The sequence below is a fragment of the Diadema antillarum genome, unplaced genomic scaffold (assembly GCF_040938485.1).
Source record: "Diadema antillarum isolate AM-2024a unplaced genomic scaffold, OU_Dant_1.0 scf00000036, whole genome shotgun sequence".
NCBI classification, from domain to species: Eukaryota; Metazoa; Echinodermata; class Echinoidea; order Diadematoida; family Diadematidae; genus Diadema; species Diadema antillarum.
Window position 1 is genome coordinate 2,316,537 of NW_027270925.1, and position 19,717 is coordinate 2,336,253.

At 38.2% G+C, this 19,717-nt stretch overlaps 1 protein-coding gene across 2 annotated transcripts; it reads left to right on the top strand.

The window, feature by feature from the left end:
* The first annotated feature begins 1,338 nt into the window (after nucleotides 1–1,338).
* Nucleotides 1,339–13,679, top strand: LOC139745196 (G protein-coupled receptor 137Ba-like). Of its 2 annotated transcripts, none has more exons than XM_071655606.1 (6): nucleotides 1,339–1,737; nucleotides 5,131–5,415; nucleotides 8,578–8,718; nucleotides 11,764–11,889; nucleotides 12,690–12,811; nucleotides 13,423–13,679. In XM_071655606.1, the coding sequence occupies exons 1-6, from the start codon at nucleotides 1,342–1,344 to the stop codon at nucleotides 13,610–13,612; spliced, it is 1,260 nt and encodes a 419-aa protein (XP_071511707.1). In that variant the 5' UTR covers nucleotides 1,339–1,341; the 3' UTR covers nucleotides 13,613–13,679. The 2 variants fall into 2 exon arrangements, with proteins under 2 accessions (XP_071511707.1, XP_071511714.1); XM_071655613.1 differs by having other exon boundaries at nucleotides 13,426–13,679.
* The last annotated feature ends 6,038 nt before the right edge of the window (nucleotides 13,680–19,717 follow it).

The window sequence follows — 19,717 nt, forward strand, 5'->3', positions numbered from 1 at the left end:
GTGGTTTCTACTTCAAAATGTAGTCTGTCAGGCTGGACTTTTAAACATTACTAAACTAGTGGACAGGAGCACAGATTGTCAGTGCTACTAATAGTTGCGGCTATCCATCATTCATTTTGAACCTGCAGTACTGTACCAGCATGGCTGGTTTTGCTGTCATTGGCATACCGGTAGTCACTCATCTGGTATTTTTCCACTTGACTTAGGTGTGGTGTCTACGTGTATGTAGCCAGAATTGCAGAGACTTTTTTTTTTTTACATTCTTACATTTTTCCCCTTTCTGTGAAGAAATATGCAAATATTAGACAAGATTTTTGGAGCAGAATTAAAGCCCCTAAACAATGTCTCAAAAATCTACAGCACTGAACAGTAAACAATATTTTCCACAGCATGTTGAGTACTTGTGGTATTGTACGCGTTAGACAGCTTTGTAGCGGAAAGATTGAAAGATTTGTGTCTGTAAGGGATGGTCTCATTGTGGGAAGCATTCACTATAGTTCCTTAATTTAAAAAAAAAAGAGAGAAATACATAGATGCAGGCTGATTGATTTTAGCAAGAATCTTCCTGAGGGGCAGGGACATTCATTCATTCATCTTTTATTGGTCTATGATGGGACATAAAAATGTTGTTTCCATTGACATTACAATTGTACTATAATCATGACAATACAAACACATCGTGCATCCCAGTTACATGTACATCTCAATGAAAGATACAATGAACACAAACAGCACTCTACAAATCTATTACACAACCATAAATACATAGAATATATTATTTCTTTAACCCTGTGTAGCCCAAACTACTTTGACCCTTCCCAGGCCCCAGAATTTTGAGTTTGCAAGCTAATGATATGCAGAGTGAGATTGTATTTAACTGTGGGGATCTTTTTGCAGGGCTACTAACTAAAAGGGCTTAAACACTGTAAATTTCACACATCATCTCTCTATCTGGCAGATACTCCTCAAGAATGATGCATTGTAGAGATAGTTGACAGTCGGTTAATGTCATATCATTAGTTTGAATTTATCTTAAAACTGAGATGAGCATCATACCCCCTCCCACTTGTTTTATTACACATGTACATTCAACACAAACCTATGCTTGTGTGTTTGTAGTTTTTCCTGTGGTGTAAATGTCTGTACGGCAGAAAACAATATCTAAATGTGTATACTCATAAAGCACTTTGTGGTTTATCTTTTATTGACATAGTATTTTTATATCAGATCAAATTGACAGGATGGATCGAAAGGTCAGTCTAGGACCGTGAAGCAAGTGCTGTAAAGTTTGGCGGCAGAACTTTGTATCCAATAAATATAATGCAAGCCAGGGAGTCATTTATGGCTGCACTGCCGATGGACCGCCCACCGCCGTCGGGGCCCGGGTGGGTGTCTCCTTTGCCCGTCACAACGCGTGCCATGCAGCCCATCATCGAAGCCGACCTCGAGCGCTCCCTGGCGATCACCTTCATCATCCTGTACGGGCTGCTCTTTGTCATCATCTACGTGCAGCTCTTCCTGATCTTGTACTATGGCCACAAGCGCTTCAGCTACCAGACCGTCTTTCTCTTCCTGTGCCTCTTCTGGTCGGCGCTGCGAACGACTCTCTTCTCGTTCTACATCCTGAACGCGGGCGAGGTGGACGAGCTGTGCTTTGTCCTCTACTGGCTCCTGCTGGGGTTCCCCGTGTGCTTGCAGTTCACAAGCCTGTGTCTTCTCATCCTATACTTTGCACAGGTGAGTGCTATTGTGCATAGTTGCATGCTTAGGTGTACAACCACAAATTGTCATAAAGTCGTAAAGTCTCCAAAACAGACCTTCTGTCATTTTCGCATTTGCTCAAGGAAAAGATATGATTTCACTAGACTGTGGGTATCGATGTCATATACATATAACTCAAGGTTTACACTTCCTCAGGTAGATGCTATCTTGGCTCTCTTGATCGATGTGAAGGTTTCACTTCCAGAAGCACTTTTGAGACTATGAAATAAACAAAGTTAAGAATCAATCCAATTAGTCTTCAGTGGCACCTTAGAAATCGGTACTGAGATTTTGGTGTCTGGTACCTCCAAAGCCAAGCAAACTAAAGTTGTATACAGAACTCATTTCCATTACAGATGTCAAGACACACAACCCTGTCAGAGTTTATACCATCTTGACTCCAATAAACATGTGACTGAAAGATGACACTAAACCCAGCCTCTTATAAACAACTGATATTACCACAGCAGTGGTGTTTATAAACACTGGCACTGCCAAGAGTGAGTGGAGACCATGCCTGAACTCTGGCTAGAAGCAGGGAGCAATTGCTTCAGCAAAAATCTGTCTGACAATTGGCACCTCCACGATTGAGATACACAACGTACCTATGAAGGGACCCAGCGGATGAGATCATAGTTTATATTTCCTATAATGATTGCGAAATAGATCATCTATATTGAAGACCAAAAATGAATTCTTTAGGGGATATTGCATGGGGTTTATCCCTTTTTTCTATTGAAACAGATATGTCAATGTGAGTGAAATCAAGAGTATGCATAGCTATTGACATATTATTTGTCATCACAATGTATAAATTGAAACCAAACTCACATTTAAGTTTTGGCGTTGAAGCTTCACTGTGCAAATGACTCCAGACTTTTGCCCCTGGTTTTGTTCTTGAGACTTTATATAGAGCAACTGACCTGGTGATGCGTTTTCTTTTGTTTCGCTTGTGTGTGCACATGTATTACAATTGTATATGTTTTTCTTTTTAAAGAAACTTGTGGGTACATAATTAGGCATGATCTTTCATTCTCAGTTTTCTATCATATCCTGGCTAAATGGATAACATTGACTGACCTACACATTGTATGTGCCTCTGTTTTTCTCGATGACATATTTCCTGCATTCAATTCATGTGGCTGAATGACAATTCCGATACTAAGCAGGACCTGCAGAACTGGTTTATACTCTTGCCTGTACGAGTTATTAAAAAAAAAATACACACCCGGAAAAACTTGGCCCCAGGAGTGTTTCCACATTGGGGGATGGGGATGGGGGGGTAGGACAGGGCAGGAGCATTGATCCTTGACCCGACCATCACCACTCCCCCACCCACCCCCCCCCCCCCCCCCCCCAATCAACACACCCAGGTACTCACACCAGTACCAGTCACACACTAGAAACATCCCATGGTCCCTGTCTACAATGTAGATTGCACAAGAAGCTACATTGTACATGTTGATTGCAACTGCAAAGCAAACATGCTCAAGTTTTTGTTTGTTTTGAATCTTCATGTAAAGCTGTACATTTATTGAATATATGTAGAGGTATCATAGATATGTTTTCTACCTTTCATCAGTGAGTTTATTGATATCTCATCAGCTGGACTTTGCACTGTATACACAAGTGTGTTTACTTCCCAGTGCAGAAATTTTATTTTGCTCTGTACATGTACAATGTACGATGTACAAGTGAGACTTTAAAGCTGCCTCAAATAATGGGGTTATTGACCAACAGGTTCAAGTAAAGTTTGTGCATTTTTAAATGATTTTTAGATATCTGCCTACCCCTGTGCCACACTGTTGGAGCCACTTTTAGTCTTGAACTTACATGTAGATTATATCTTCTGTATTCAATGAAAAGCAAAAACAAATACCGGTAGAATGAATACAACAAAGTGAACTGATGATTAGAATTATGAAATGAGGGCATAATCTAGATGGCATTTTGTTCCTCACCTTGTATGATATGCTGTACCTTATGTGCCTCTGTCATGAAACACTGGTAAAGACATAATGTTTAACTTTATATTTTGTATTTTTATGCATTCACATAGTCAATAGTTTTTTTTATACTTTGATGTCAAAGCGATGTGGTTTGTGTCATTTCGTATATGAGACAAATGATGATTTTAAAAAGGGTATTACTCCTCTCGAAAATAAAAGAGTGAAAGTCAATTGTTTGTGGTCAGAGTCAAAGTATCAAGTGAACTCTCAATGTGAATAAATGTTACACTATACAACCGTGTACAAAAATGTATGTACTGTACGAGAGATTGCTTAATGACTCGTGATTTGATTAAGCATATCATGATTGCCAAGAAGATTTGATAGATGTCAGTGCTGCACTTCTAATATTTTAAGTTTCAAGTCTCAGGTTTATTTCACATCTTTTGAAAAATACAGCAACAGCAAAATACAACATATAACAATATACATGTGAAAAGAATACAAGATATCTTATAACATATCATATAGAATCATAACACAATATTTACATTATATATCTTATTTCAGTCACCATCTTGTGTATTGTGTGCAGGGAAGGTTATACGTACAATGTATGTATTTCAGAAGTTTCATTTGTACTCAAATCTGAATCTACTGCCTCTGTTTTGCTGTCAGGATGGCAGAACAAATTGTTATCTGTTGGTTGTCGTGAGAAACGTATTTGTGCAAATAAGCCTCCATTCAGAGTAGCTTCGAATTTGAAATATAATACATGTGACTATACATTGTGGATTTAAAGTATTTAAATCTTGTAGTATTACATTGCACTTCAGGAACTTTGTTTCTGTCGATCCTTTCAACGACACCACACACATGGCTCCAGGTTTCCTGTTTGCACTTACCAAAGCTTAGACATTGAAGAATTGGTCTGTTTGTTTTTTTGTTACATAAAGATGTTCTCTTTTACTAGGCCATATATAAGATCACGAGGTGAGACTGCCAAGTCAGAAAGATATGCTTGTGTTATAATTGCATCGCCAATGATTATTTTTCATTCTGTGTGTGCCCAAAATGTTGCTTGGGGTCCAAATTGTCATGTAGTGAATGAGATTTGATTTGGCATAATGTGTAGATGTCAGGAAAAAAAAATAGAGAGTAAGATTTTAACAAAAGCAGGAAAAAACTAACAAACATGCCAATTTGAAAGGAAAACAGGAACTTTCATTTTCTAACACGTGTTGCCAATTTATAAATCCATTATTGTATTGTCAGCTGATTTTGATGGTGCAAGGAGCACAAGAAAGTGCATCTGACAGACCAGATCTTTGAATATTTGAATATTTTACTTTGAAGTCTCATGCCTGTCAAATGTCACTGTCCTTGATTTCTTTCCCCTCCCCCTTCACCCGCCCTTCAGGTCATTTTAAAAGCACGCATACGGTATGAGCCGGACCAGCACCACCGTCGCTACAAGTGGCGGCTGCGCCTGGCGATAGTCCTCCTCCCGCTGATCTTCACCCTCATCAACCTCATCTCGGGCATCCTCATCAAGGTCCTCTCCTCGGAGGAAGGCAAGCACGCGACCCTGACGACGCGGGTCATCCTCAACGAGGGCCTCTTCCTGTTCGCGGCCATCTGGCTCTCCGTCTGCATCTGGAAGATCACCCACATGACGTCGGCCAACATCCTCCTTGAGGCGAGGGTAGGTACAAGTGTCTGGGTGCCCTTTGACAGGCAGATAACATTATGGGCAAGTCCTGCCATGCAAAATGGACAAGCCTCAATAGTCCTACCATGCACCTTATGAGCAGAATAAGGTAGCAGCATAGGCTACATCGTAGGCTAGTCATGAGAGTCCTACCATGCACCTTAATGAGCAGAATAACTTAACACCCTACTAACATCTTAGGCTAGTCTCAAGAGTCCTACCATGGACCGTAATGAGCAGAATAAGGTAGCATCGTAGGCTAGTCTCAAGAGTCCTACCATGTACCTCAATGAGCAGAATAAGGTAGCATCGTAGGCTAGTCTCAAGAGTCCTACCTTGCACCATAATCAGAAGAATAAGGTAGCATCATAGGCTAGTCTCAAGAGTCCTACCTTGCACCTTAATCAGGAGAATAAGGTAGCATCGTAGGCTAGTCTCAAGAGTCCTACCATGCACCTCATGAGCAGAATAAGGTAGCATCGTAGGCTAGTTTCAAGAGTCCTACCATGCACAGTAATGAGCAGAATAAGGTAGCATCGTAGGCTACATCGCAGGCTAGTCATGAGAGTCCTACCATGCACCGTAATGAGCAGAATAAGGTAACATCATAGTAACATCTTAGGCTAGTCTCGAGTCCTACCATGGACCGTAATGAGCAGAATAAGGTAGCATCGTAGGCTACATCGTAGGCTTGTCATGAGAGTCCTACCATGCACCGTAATGAGCAGAATAAGGTAACATTGTAGGCTAGTCTCAAGAGTCCTACCATGCACCTCAATGAACAGAATAAGGTAACATCATAGGCAAGTCTCAAAGAGTCCTTTAATCAGGAGAATTAAGTAACATCATGGTAAGCCTCTATAGTCCTACTATGCACCTTAATAAGCAAAATAAGGTAACATAATGAGCAAGTCTTAGTAGTCCTACCATGCACCTTAATCAGCAGAATAAAGTAACATCATAGGCTAGTCTCAATAGTCCTACCATGCACCTTAATGTTCAGAATAAGGTAACATAATGAGCCAGTCTTAATAGTCATACTATATATACCTTAATGAGCAGACCAAAAAAGTACATAGCTCTACTTAGTTTCTGTTTCGTTTGATGCTGTTACAAGTTTATCACCGTGTAATGAATTGCTACGAGTTATCACCAATTTTCATGTCATCCTAGACAACCAAGGGTAAATGAGATTGTACTAATTACTGTTGTAATTTTAATTCACACTGCATCAGCCAAGAGTTTGGTTTCGTATGTGGAGGAACTATGTACTCCACTTCCTCAGCTTTCATAAGACTGATGATAACATGTAGGCCTCAATGAGGGTACGTGATGGACGGTTAAGACAGTCTCAAACTAGCTATTGCAATTTACTTTCTTCTATACTGGGTTGTCACACGTCACATTCATCAGTACATTTGGGAGGCCGTCCATAAATTACAAAAAAGTGCCCACTTCCTTGTACAATATCATGTACATTGTATGTAATACATACTAACTGCATGAATGGTACATGCAACTACATTTGCATTCCCTCACTTCCTATCCCATCAAAAATGTGTCATATTTTCCATTTTGACTTATTCAACCTCTGTGATGGCCATTGCAGATTTATTCATATAGTTAACCAAGTTTTAACTGTGTAAAGCTTTGCCATGCATAAAAAGTTCCAGAGTGCCAACAAAAGCCGTGAATGTGGAATATTTACATTCATGTACCATGTACTTCCAGGAAGAGGCACAGGAATAACGTCATTGATCAAAACACTTCTTGGAATCTAACACTTTCCAGAAATTATTGATATGAAGTGGTGAACGTGCATCGTTTTTCCTAGTACAAGTGTATGATGGCCTCTCATTGCCACAAATTGCATCATCATTTTTAGTATGTTCAGATGTATATTACGAGTTTCTAGTATGACAAAGCAAAAAGCAAGACAAGACAAGCACAGTCAAGGAATCTGTTCTGAGGATGCAACTGAATCCATGTTCTATTGATTGAGAGGGAATGCTGGTGCTTCTTTTTTTTTTCTTTCTTTCCTTTTGATTTAAAGGCATAATTTACAATTCGCAGATGAAACAAAAACCCAGCATTAGTGCTTTGAAATAGTTCTAAAATGTGAGTTGGGGATAGAAACAACCGCTGTAAAAAAATTGAATCCGTATAATCGATGTTAAGTATTGTTAAATGCATAAAATGTGAACAATGGTTATGATAAAAATGTTTCCAGACTAAACCATCTACAGTTATGGTTTAATGAGAAAAATACTGATATCTCCTTATATTTTAGGCTTTATTGCGAAAATATTATATAGTAGGATGTTTTGTGATAAACAGACCTACACATATGCATCAAATGTGATATCTGGAACATTTTTCAAATCACTGCTCCCAAAGGTAAACAGTACCTTTTAATAGTTAGATAGATATAATGATATTCATATTCATGTTTTCATTCCTGTACCCCAAAGGATGTTACAGGTATGATTTTGACAGGTTGTAACGAGACCTACATGTATGGCACTGTCAGCTATAACATTTGTCATTGTGCTGAGAGGGTTTAATGTCTATTTAGCGGTCGAGATCTATAAACTTTAGTTTAAAACATGAATGGAAAGCCACATACTTTGGCAGAATGGAGTGGTTATGAGAGAAAGTGGAGGTATTCCCGTTGACTATGCACGGTAGTCAAATTACTGTGGCTGAAGTTGTTTGCATGTACCGTAGCAATCTAATATTCAGATATTTGCAGAGTGTTAGAAATTATGAGACTCATTCTTGGGATTTGCATTTGTGATTTAAACTACAAAAAGGATAAATTAGTCAGCTTGAAATGCACAGAAGGAGTCATTCATGTGGTCACTTGTGGCACACTGGAACTGCCTAAATCACTTCCGATGTCACTGCAAAGTTAGTATGATTGCAAGCAGTATTTTACTCTTGCCTTGCCCACAAAGGAAGAGTAGAGCTAATTCAGTTGTGTCCAACCCACAAGGGATGAATGTAAAATAGCTTTTCTCCACTGTCTTCATTTCATCCCATCTTCTGACTTTTGCCTTTAAGTTCAACTGATGCGGAACACACCTCCATCTCAATTTTTGTGTGAGTTTTTCATGTTTGTTTTACTTATTGTTTCTCTGTCTATCCGTATTGCAGGGGACGACTGTGGGTCAAGCGTGTGTTGCGTGTGTGGTCATCATACTGCTCTACGTCAGTAGAACGGTCTATAACATCATTGCTGTCTCGTGGGTCCGGTGCCCGTCCTTCGGCTACACGTGGATGAATGTGAACGACCAGGTCAGTAGTTGGAGCTTGTTGCCGTGTCACTGTTCTAAATGTGCTCATTTTCTGGAGCCATCCTCCTGTTGTAAATACTGCGGGAATCATGATGAACTTGGGGAGATTCTCTTCCATGTGCATTCCATCAAAATCTCAGTGAATTTCAAGCACGTAGTATGCTTGCAAGAACAACTACTTCTTTGTGCTCTTGGCGTACTGTGTGGATGTAAAGCCTGCAAGAATCCACAAACAGAACGTGCAAGAAAGCATTCAGAATAATTACACCTTCAGATGCACATGATGCAAGTCAACAAATAATATCAGATGTCACATGACAGAACCTCATGAATATTCATGCTATTGAATTCACACTCCATATATCTGGCAAATAGCTTAGTACTCATAAGAAATTAAACATGGCAAGGTATTTTACAGGTTGTCATATATGTATATACTGTAAAAGTGGAAATTTTTGCGGTGTTAAAATTTTCGCGCATTTCGCGCAACCAGAAACTAGCGCAAAAATAAAAGCATGCGAATATTTTTGCTTGCCATATGTTCCTGTGTGTGATGTTTTGATTCCGCGGAATTAAAAACACGCGAAACTCTTCTTACTCGGCCAAGCGCGAAAAATTAAGTCACATGAAAATATCCACTTTTACAGTATGTGATTTTGTCCACACATTTGAGGAAACGTTTGAAATCTTACAGTATTTGACAGCGGGAGTGAATGCTGTGTACCTACATGTGTAGTTTTCCATGACACATAACCTTTCGGGCAACTTGTAGGTCATTGTTATTTCTCCTGGGTTAGAACCTGTTAGTTTGGGGGGTTTTCGATGGAAACAGAACAATTTCGGTCAGCTGTGATCTTGTTACAAAATATGACTGGGGTGAAACATGTGATAGGAATGAGTTGCAGGTTGGAATATGTGTATTGGAAAGGAGTGAATGGTGAGGGGGCCCAGCACTGGGGCCTGGGCTTTGCAGTGTCAAACGTTCAATTTCAAGTTACACTTGAACATATCAAATGTTTGGTGACTTTCTACACATTGAAATCCAATACGGGAGATTTAGGCTTCTCTTTTTTTCTTTCTTTCTTTTTTTTTTCTTTTTTTCAATTGTATTGATGGATTTTTGTTCTTTTAGTGGTGTGGGAGTTTTTTTCTCAGTTTGATATGTTTGCGGTCTGGGATGAGGAAGCTTTTTTTCAGCTCATTTCCTGTTGATGTGAGATATCTAAAAGAAATGGTGTTATTTATAGAGTCATAGAACCCCTGGTTGTCTGTCCGTAGGTTATTTGTTCCCTGCTCGGGACACATGTGGTAAACCTGTTGTTTGGCTGCACACGCTTCCTGTAGTCTATCAGGTTTTCCTCTCCCGCTGAGTCAGTGTAAGGGATGAGCGAATGTTTTTTTGGTGATGGATGAAATGTGGCTTAAATTCGGGAAGTTGTCCGTTTATTCTTGTAAAAGAAAAATAAGTGGTGGCAATTGGAGTAGTGACATTGTGGTTACTGATTGATTTTATAAAATTAAATACTTTTTTTTTTTTTACATAGTCACTGCATTTCTTGGAAATTTGATTTACATTTGATGACCAGAAGGTGAAAAAAGTATCAATTTTTTGTTGAGTCATGTGACTGTTGAATGGCACAGATTCAAAGTATTATTGATTCTTTCTTCCAATATGTCATGTCAGACAGAGTATTTCGTCCAGTGACAAGTATGTCTAGTTTTTGAATTAGAATCTGTCCCAAATGGTAATGCCAAGTCTCTCTTTGAAGCTGCTTCCCACAAGTTGTTCAAAATAAAAGAAAGCAAAGCAAAGCAAAAATATGTATTTAAAGGGATCGTACAGTTTTGGTTGAGACTTAACTTCAGGTTTTTCTAATTTTTTTGTGAGATAGTGAGAAACCTCTTTTGAAATATGAAAGAGCATGTAATTCCAAGAGGGATTCAATGTTTATTTGATGAAAATTGGTTTTGAAATGGCCGAGATATCCAAAACAGAGCGATCCTAATAAAGTGTGGGACCCACATTTTATTACGATCATTTTGTTTTACTTTGTTTTTGGATGTTTCAGCTATTCCAAACCCAATTTTTATCAAATAAACTTTGAATTCCTCTTAAAATGGTATGCTCTGTACTATTTCATAAGTGTTTTCTTGGTATCTCGCAAAAAAAGTAAAAGCCCAATTTTCATCTCCACCAATATTGTACCATCCCTTTAAGAGGAAAGGCTTCCTGAAATATATGACTCCCTGTTTCACCCATGGCTGGACTCATTCAAGCATGTTTGTAACTGTTAGAAAACAAAATTAGTAGATGTTGCACAATTTCCGCAATGCCTCCTTATGAAAATATTGTGCAACACTGAGATGAAAGTAAAAGCTTTTGAAGACGGTCAGTGCAAGAACAAAACTTGACTACCGGGTAGCTGAAATGCTTCTTGTTTTAGAAAGGAAGTTAAACAAAATCAAAACTTGATTTTACAGTGTATTGTTCAATAAACTTTATTCTTACTACTGCACAAGCAGTTAATTTATTTTATTATTTTTATTTCACTTTTTATTTTTGCAAATTGGCTGATATTCACAAAGTCAACAACTCATGAAAATGTAGCCTACTGTCGCAGAAATGCTCTGTATGTTCTCTCCAAGATTGGAAATCATTGAATTAAAAGAAAAAAAAAATGATATTAATTTCTTATTACATCACCTTGGTTCTTTATTTACATGACTTTAATCCCTTTTCAGAAGTGTTGAACAAGTCCCAATTCATGAAATATATTTGTGAAATTTAAGGCACACACAGTACTTCAGAGGATTTGGTCTTAAGATTTTTGTACTCCCCCTCCCCCCCCCCCCCCCCCAAGTATGTATACAGACTACATAATCTGTGATTTAGGACATTTCTTATTAATTTCCAGAATACATTTTGTTACCAAAACTAGACCTGAGCTTCAAACATGATGAGAAGTAAAGTTTCTATTCTTTTTTGTCTTGTATTGTCCAGAAGGGTTTTTTTTTTTATTTCCTTCTGTCTTTTCCCAACTTGCAGGCTGATCTGATTAAACTCAAGGGGGATCACTTTGTGGCATTTGGTGTAGTTCTCTTCGTCTGGGAATTCTTACCGACATTTATTTTGGTCATATTCTTCCGTGTCAAGAGATTTGCATCGAGAGTGGTGAGAAATAACAATTTCAACATCTAAATAAAGTTGCTACCAGCAGATATCATTGCTATGAGAATAGACAAGTTTACTAACATAATTCAAATTGTGTGCATTCCTTTAAAATGTGAGTTATTCCTGACAACTGGAAACTTTGCAGAGATGTGCGGGTCAGAGCAGCGACTAATGTAGTATAGATTCTGGACTCTTTTCATGATCTATTTATTCAAGCTGCTACACCTCTATGTGTCAAGTCGCTGATTGGCATGATCCCAAGAAGCGGAGAAAAAAGAGAGTCCAGACCGATCACTCTCAGTTTAAGACAGAGGTCAGAAGTTCACTCACTTCTTATTCAGGCATACCCTCCCGCAAAATTCTGAGGAGAAAATAAGAAGAAAAGACGATTCAGTGTGCAGTAAGTCAGGTGCATTGCTACTGCATATGTCAGTGCGTAAATCAGCTATTGGTAGGCATACTGACATTACCATAAAAAACAGCACCCAGAGCCAAGCAGATCTATGGCATTAGTAACACAGAAATTCAAGGATATTGATTATATTCTCAGACACCGGTCTTTTTGAGTGATGAATTTCTCTGTTGGAGTTACTGTGAGGTTTGTGTGTGTGTGATACCAGGCAACCAAGTAATGGTCAGTTTCCTGGTTCTGTGTCAACAAAATCAGGTTCATGAGCAGGAAGTTTGAAAAGATATGACCATGTCCAGTGATCTACACCATATTATGTTGAAAGTGAAAACTGTGTTCCAGCGTTATGAGAGCTCCAGAACAATTACATATTACCCATTCATCCTTGCAGAATGTGCCGGAGGTGAAGCCTGGAGCTAAAACGCCATCCAAAGCCTACTTCTTTGACAACCCAAATCGTTACAACAGCGATGACGACTTGACCAAGACATTTAGTACTAACGACACAAGGCAGTAAGTCCAACTCTGTTATACTATACACTTCTGTAGGGTTTTCAGCAACAACAGCAAAGATAATCCAGGAAAAAAAAAAATAGCCATTAGATGTTACCATCCAAGTTATCTCGTATAAAGGAAGAGAATCAGAAACCAAGCTGAATGGAGGTAGACAATAATCTCACTCAAAAAAAAAATGTAAGTTGGGGCAGCATTGATGTGCAGAAAGCATTTAATAAGTAAACTGTCTTGTGTAATCTCATAAGCTAGCTAATGCTCAAGAAGCTCTTTGAAAAAAAAAAAAAGATTTACAGGGAATCTATGAGAGATAATGCTGGTACTCTGAATTTAGAAAGTAGGATATTCCATGGAGTGCATAAGCACAGTAGTTTAAAAGCAGATAGAGGTGTATGTTACCTTACAATTACATATCTGTAAGAAGTGTGCCTAATGGGCAACTCTTTAATGAAAAAGCTCTACCCGCGCTCATACTAGGTAAGCAGTTAAATAATGCTGTGTCAAAACAGTAAGAGTTGATACTCAAGTTCCATGCATGACCATAATTCTATATATATGCACACCACATTTCTTGAAATGTCACTCTTTATTTTTTATTCTTGTTAATCCAGCAGTAGCTCGATCAACGACATTTCGTCGCTGACCAACACCCCCCAGAGCGTGCCCAGGATGGGCTATGGGGCATTGATCCGTAGCAGCAGCTACTCGGGCCAGCAGCACCCCATGCCAGGAACTACCCCTCCTCTCCTCTTCTCCAGCAACACCTCGTACTCGGGATACGGCAGCATAAATTATGACTGATCCCTGATCACGAGTGGCTCTGGACGCAGTAGCCATATTTATGACTGACCGCTGATGCAGCCAGTAACGTGAGACAAAGAGCTGCGAATTGACCAGGGCCAAGGAGGGAGGAGATCGGGCATCGTCCGTGATGCAGAACAGTGCCAAAAGTACCAACCTTGTCATCCTTTATGTCAGACACCACAGCAGTGTTGCTATGGCAACGGATGACAGTATTCATCCACAGTGGGAGTAGTAAGTAAGTGCCAAGTCCACGGTGATGAGGTGAAGTTTATTCTTAAGTAGAAAAAACCCATTGTAAATGTCCCACAGATTGTGTGATTCCACTGCAGATTTGATATATATAGTAACAGAAGAATTATCAAGAAATTGTTACAAGTATTTCACGGCTTTCTGAATGCACATGATGTTTTGTGTAATGTTGCACCAACACCTCTGCGAGGTGAACTATTAACTTTTTAATATTTCTTTTGGTCCTAGAGACAAGAGTTTCACCACAAAGTTTTGACAGTGCAGTTGAACCTCAAACAATTCAGTGATGTGTGCAACCACAAGATAAACTTCTTTCACTTCAGAAAAGAAACATTGAGTTTTCAAGCAGTGGGTTTGATGGCATAGATTATTTGTCTCAAGTTGCCAATGCTTCCTTTGAGTGCATCTTACCCAACTTTCACAAGGCCTGCCAATCAAAGCTTGCAAAGCTCCCACAGCACAAAAAAACTGAGGGATATTTTTCCACCATGTTGTTTCTAGAAAGCAAGTGTCAGTTTTTGTAGTATTTCACGATACCAGCATGCAATATGTTTTCATGTGCCCTCCTACGATTACATATTGTCAATAATGTAACTTTTACCGCTTGGAATTGTGTCAAGCTATACCAATAAATTTGCTAGTTTTGCCGCTTTGAATTGTGTCACTGTGCGCATCTTGTGGCTTGCATTAACCACCCATTTCATTATTGGGTGTACCGGTATCTTCAGCTACGAAGAGCCTTCTCTTGAGAGGCATGTCTGCAACTTTAATCTCAGTGCTGGCAAAGGATTTTATCCTTGAATACTGTATACCCCATATATTTAGCGAATCTAATTTGTCCTGAATCGGGAGTTTTCCACAATATTGCGAGTGGTTAAAGTCATTATCGTTGAGTAGAGCCTTGGACGTAGAAAGCGAGAAATGCGGTCATCCATTCACACGACAGGTGCGGAAGACTACTCAGCTGTATTATCACACACCTTGTTTATGTACTGTGTAGTACGTACCAGTTCATGTATGAGTGCACAGATCAGAGTTGATATTTTCGAGTGTTGCTTAATGCTATGAATCGCTCCTGTCTCGTGACATTCGCAACAATAAAACCCCAGGATATACATGGCATATACAGTGATAGCTCGCAAGAAAGCACTAGTGAGCTTGAAGTTCCTCAGAGCTTTCAGGGCCTCTCATGTTCACACATGAAATTCCACATTTAATACTTAAAGAGGATGTTGATCAGTTAAATGAGATATCCACACTCACGTTCGTAAGATGAGAAAACCTAATGGTTCTTTGAAAGTTGGAAAACCAATTTTCGTATGGGTAGCCTTGTCATACTGTGTTGACCAAAATCACTGGAAGTCTTCAGATTCATACAGTGAAAGTGAAACTGTTAAAGCATTATCATACACAAGACATTTTTTTTTTAAATATTGTTGACTGGTATTGGTCAGGATAAGATGAGAGTTCAGCTACACTGTGTAACAGTTGTCTTATGTTTCATGTTAGTCAATATTTGTTGGCTGGATGTGGAGGCAATGAAAACAGTCGTAATTGACAAGTAAATGAAGGGCAATATTCTGTCAGGCATGGCTTCAGCTCTAAATGAATGCAAAAAGTGCAATAAAAGATTGAAATGTTTGATGATGATTGGAAATGTCGAGGGATGATGAGTAATTGTAGTTGTCTTTGCAGTCTCACATGGGATGTTGGAACACTTTGAGACATTCCATTGTTTTCCCTTTCTTCTGTACAGGAGGTTTTTTTTTTTTTTTGTTTCCTGAAATGTAAGCACTTGCAACCTGTGGGCAAGAGAAGGGATTTGTCACTTCCTTCGATTGTTTTTAGGCTGTATCGACTCTATACTTTGAGTGTGACAAACCCATCAAAATCAATCGGACATTTGATGACAACTTAATGTTGAACACGTCTTCTCAGCACTTTACAGTTCTGTATTGTTTACCAAATACTTCTTGAACAATGAGCAGTGTACATTTGTAGGGATTCATGATAAGAATATAGGGAAAAATACAGCTGGATGTTGCCACTCTTTGGAACTTGTCTACGGTATGCCATCACATATCAGACCATGTGTTAGCATTGGTTCAGAGATTGGGTTACAAGTGATACATTTTTGACATGAAAGGCATTTTATTATTACCGTGCTTTCCAAATAAGACCAGGGAGGGAGATCATAATTTTTCAGGTTGAGATTAACTGTGAGACAAGAAAAAAGACTGCAGGTGGTGTTTGAGAAGAAATCTGAAATAATTTCCCTGTTTTTTTGCCCTTTTGTTTGTACCTTGGAGATGGGCATTTGTACTCTTGATCTTATTTTGTTTGGCTCAAAGTTAAAAAGAAAAAAAAAATCAGAAAGTATAATCATTATCCAGTGATGTAATAATGTGATGAAAAGTGATGAAATAATTTCCCTGTTTTTTTGCCCTTTTGTTTGTACCTTGGAGATGGGCATTTGTACTCTTGATCTTATTTTGTTTGGCTCAAAGTTAAACAGAAAAAAAATCAGAAAGTATAATCATTATCCAGTGATGTAATAATGTGATGAAAAGTGATGAAATAATTTCCCTGTTTTTTTTTTGCCCTTTTGTTTGTACCTTGGAGATGGGCATTTGTACTCTTGATCTTATTTTGTGTAGCTCAAAGTTAAAAAGAAAAAAAAATCAGAAAGTATAATCATTATCCAGTGATGTTGTCTGTGACAAAGCTGCTTAATTAGGATCCAAAAGATCTTTATTTGTAATTGGTGTTAGAGCTTCTGCTAATTTCTACTATGTCATTTTTTATGGCAAGGTGAACTTAAAGGACAAGTTCACCTTCATAGACATGTGGGTTGAGTGAATGCAGCAATATTAGTAGAACACATCACTGAGAGTTTGAGCAAAATCGGACAATCCGTTGAAAAGTTATGAATTTTTAAAGTTTCTGCTCAGTCATGGCTGGATGAAAAGACTACTATAGCTGGTGATGTCACATGAGTACAACGATATAAAGAAAGAATAAAGAAAATTCAACATATTTCCATTTTTCTCGCATAACAAAAGAACACTCGACTTCTCTCTTTCAGAAGGCAGGGGGAATAATATTACCCTTAACATACGTCAGTAGCAAGTCAAAGACATGTGCACTTTATTCAAAAAGTAAAGTTTTGTGAAATTCTCTTTTTATTTTCCTTATGTAGTTGTACGCATGTGACATCATACACTGTAGTAGTCTTCTCTTCCAGCAGTGACTGCGCAGATACTTAAAATATTCGTAACTTTTGAACGGATTGGCCAATTTTCCTCAAACTTTCACTGATGTGTTCTACTAATATTGCTGCATTCTCTCAATCCTTATGTATATGAAGGTGGACTTGTCCTTTAAGGTAAAGCATAGTTTCCATATGCCTGCAGAAATTGTCAATATTTTTTCTAAAATGGACGCATGTCCATAAGAAATGCATGAAATGATGCTGTGACAATGTGATTTCTATGGGGTGACGACGAATGTAAGAAATATCAATTAGCCAAAAAGGTACACCGACAGTGTTGCTGTCTGAGAACATATCCGAACATGTTTGCCACACAATGTGTTATAATCAAGTATTTATAATATAGCAGTAGCCATCGGTCTAAAAGTTGGGCATGTCGACTTTCATTACTTTGCACTTTTGATCTCCAAAAACTCCATTACAGTTTTTATCCTGGCAAATCGCGTCAGCCAGACAAGTTTCTTGGTAGACCTTTCCAATGTATTGCAAGCAAATTCCTAGAAGTTGAATTTTTAGCTCTTCTGAAAACTATGTTATGCCTTTAATGTGGGGCACTGAATGTCTCGCCATTATGAAACAGGGTTATTTGCCCCTCCTCTTCACCCTGCCATACAGAGCTGGAGCAGAGATAATTGCGAAGAATTGTTGGATAGGAATTTTTTTTTTAAACATATTTTGTGGTGGGGCTTGGTTGTACAACCCCTCATCTCAAGTGTGAATCTTTCCTTTCCCAATGCATTTTGCTTTTGTTATTTTGATTTGTTTACTTGTTGTTTTTGCATTGTACCTTGTCATTCTACATTATTTCGTGTTGTTTTGTTTTGTTTTGTTTTATTTTTGTTTGGTTCTACTTTGTTTGCAATGTACCTTGTCATTACAGTGTGTTGGTCTTTGCCATGGACACTGGATTTTTAAAGACCAAACCGCCATCCAATGCTTCAAAGTGTAGTGTCAAGTGTTTGACGAATGAATAATATTATTGATAATAAGTAATTATTACTATTATGAATGTTATATCATTTTTTGTGCCACCCATATAACACCTGCTCAAGTAAAAGTGATTTATGTTTGAACATGACACTCTAATTAGAGTAGATCTGTTTTCATGGTGTCTATTCAGAATGCACATATGCTAATTGTCTGTGTAGATATTTCTGTGGCATAGCTGTTCATTTGCACTGCTCAAATGCCGAGTAAGTGTATTTATTTTCATTCTCTGTACTCTTTGTAAGTTTGTACTTGACAGGCAGAATTAAATGTTTGTGACAATCATTCCATATCATTAAAACTCCAAACTAATATCCAATAAGTATTCCCAAAGGAAAAAATGTAAAACAAAGGAGATTTTTACGTAATGCTGAAAAGTTGGGTTTGAGATTATTTGTGGGTTTGTTTTTTTTTTTGTTTAGTTGTTTTGGTTCCCAAATTCTTGATGATGTAGGCATAAAGCATTCTTCAGATTTCAGATATCAAGGTAACCAGCATTATGAAATACATTTGGTGTGGTGTGCCAATATTTCACCAACATATTAGTAGAGCAGGAAGTCCTAGGGCAACTGCTGTCATACTTTAAAGGGATCGTATAGTTTTGGTTGAGACCTAACTTAAGGTTTTTAACATTTGTGTTTTGGTGAGATAATGAGAAACCACTTATGGAATATGAAAGAGCATGTAATTCCAAGAGGGATTCAATGTTTATTTGATGAAAATTTGTTTTGAAATGGCTGAGATATCCAAAACGGAGCAATCTGCATAAAATGTGGGACCCATATTTTATTAGGACTGCTTTGTTTTACTTTGTTTTTTGAATGTCTTAGCCATTCCAAAACCAATTTTCATCAAGTAAACTTTGAATTCCTCCCAGAATGGTATGCTCTGTACTATTTTATAAGTGGTTTCTTGGTATCTCGCAAAAAGTTAAAAGCCCAATCCTCACCTCCACCAATACTATGACATCACTTTAAGTTTTCAGACTTGGCTAATTCAAGTGAACTTCACTTTGCAACTGATTAACAAATTGCCCTACATCAACGTACTATCTCGATGGAAGAATTTGAACTTCACTTGTTGATGAGTTCACAGATATCTGTGTGTATTTGGATATCTAGGGGAAAAAATTGATATAGACATCCAAGTCCATATCCTGTAGGTAGTGTACAATGTACCTTAAAATATGATTTCATTTCATTGGCAAGACATTTCCTGTAGGACGTCTTTTTAGCATGGATATTCGGAATCAAAAACATTCGAGGTACAATTTTGAAAAGACTGATGATTTTACACAGTTACACAGTGATTGATCAATTATTGTTTGTAGTGTATAGTGTTGTGACTTCTCTTACAAAACTTATCCTTACACTGATACCTTCCTCTCTGACTTTGTATACAGATAGATTCTTGTACTATATGTCCCTTTCACAGAAGTGGAAGTTTTGTAGTTACTAGTGAAAGTAGCCAGTTGATAGCAGTTGATGTAACTCGATATTGATACTGCTACCAACACTGTCTACACCATGTGCCGTCAAACAAGGCAAAATATCAAGTGGGCGTGAGCTTCTTCCATTTATTTATCTACTTTATGT

Bases quoted from the DNA above. Each gene is read 5' to 3' on its own strand.
- LOC139745196 (XM_071655606.1), top strand. From the start codon at position 1,342: ATGGCTGCACTGCCGATGGACCGCCCACCGCCGTCGGGGCCCGGGTGG. The intron at 5,416-8,577 runs GTAGGTACAAGT...TCCGTATTGCAG, and splicing joins ACATCCTCCTTGAGGCGAGG to GGGACGACTGTGGGTCAAGC. The intron at 11,890-12,689 runs GTGAGAAATAAC...TCATCCTTGCAG, and splicing joins AGAGATTTGCATCGAGAGTG to AATGTGCCGGAGGTGAAGCC.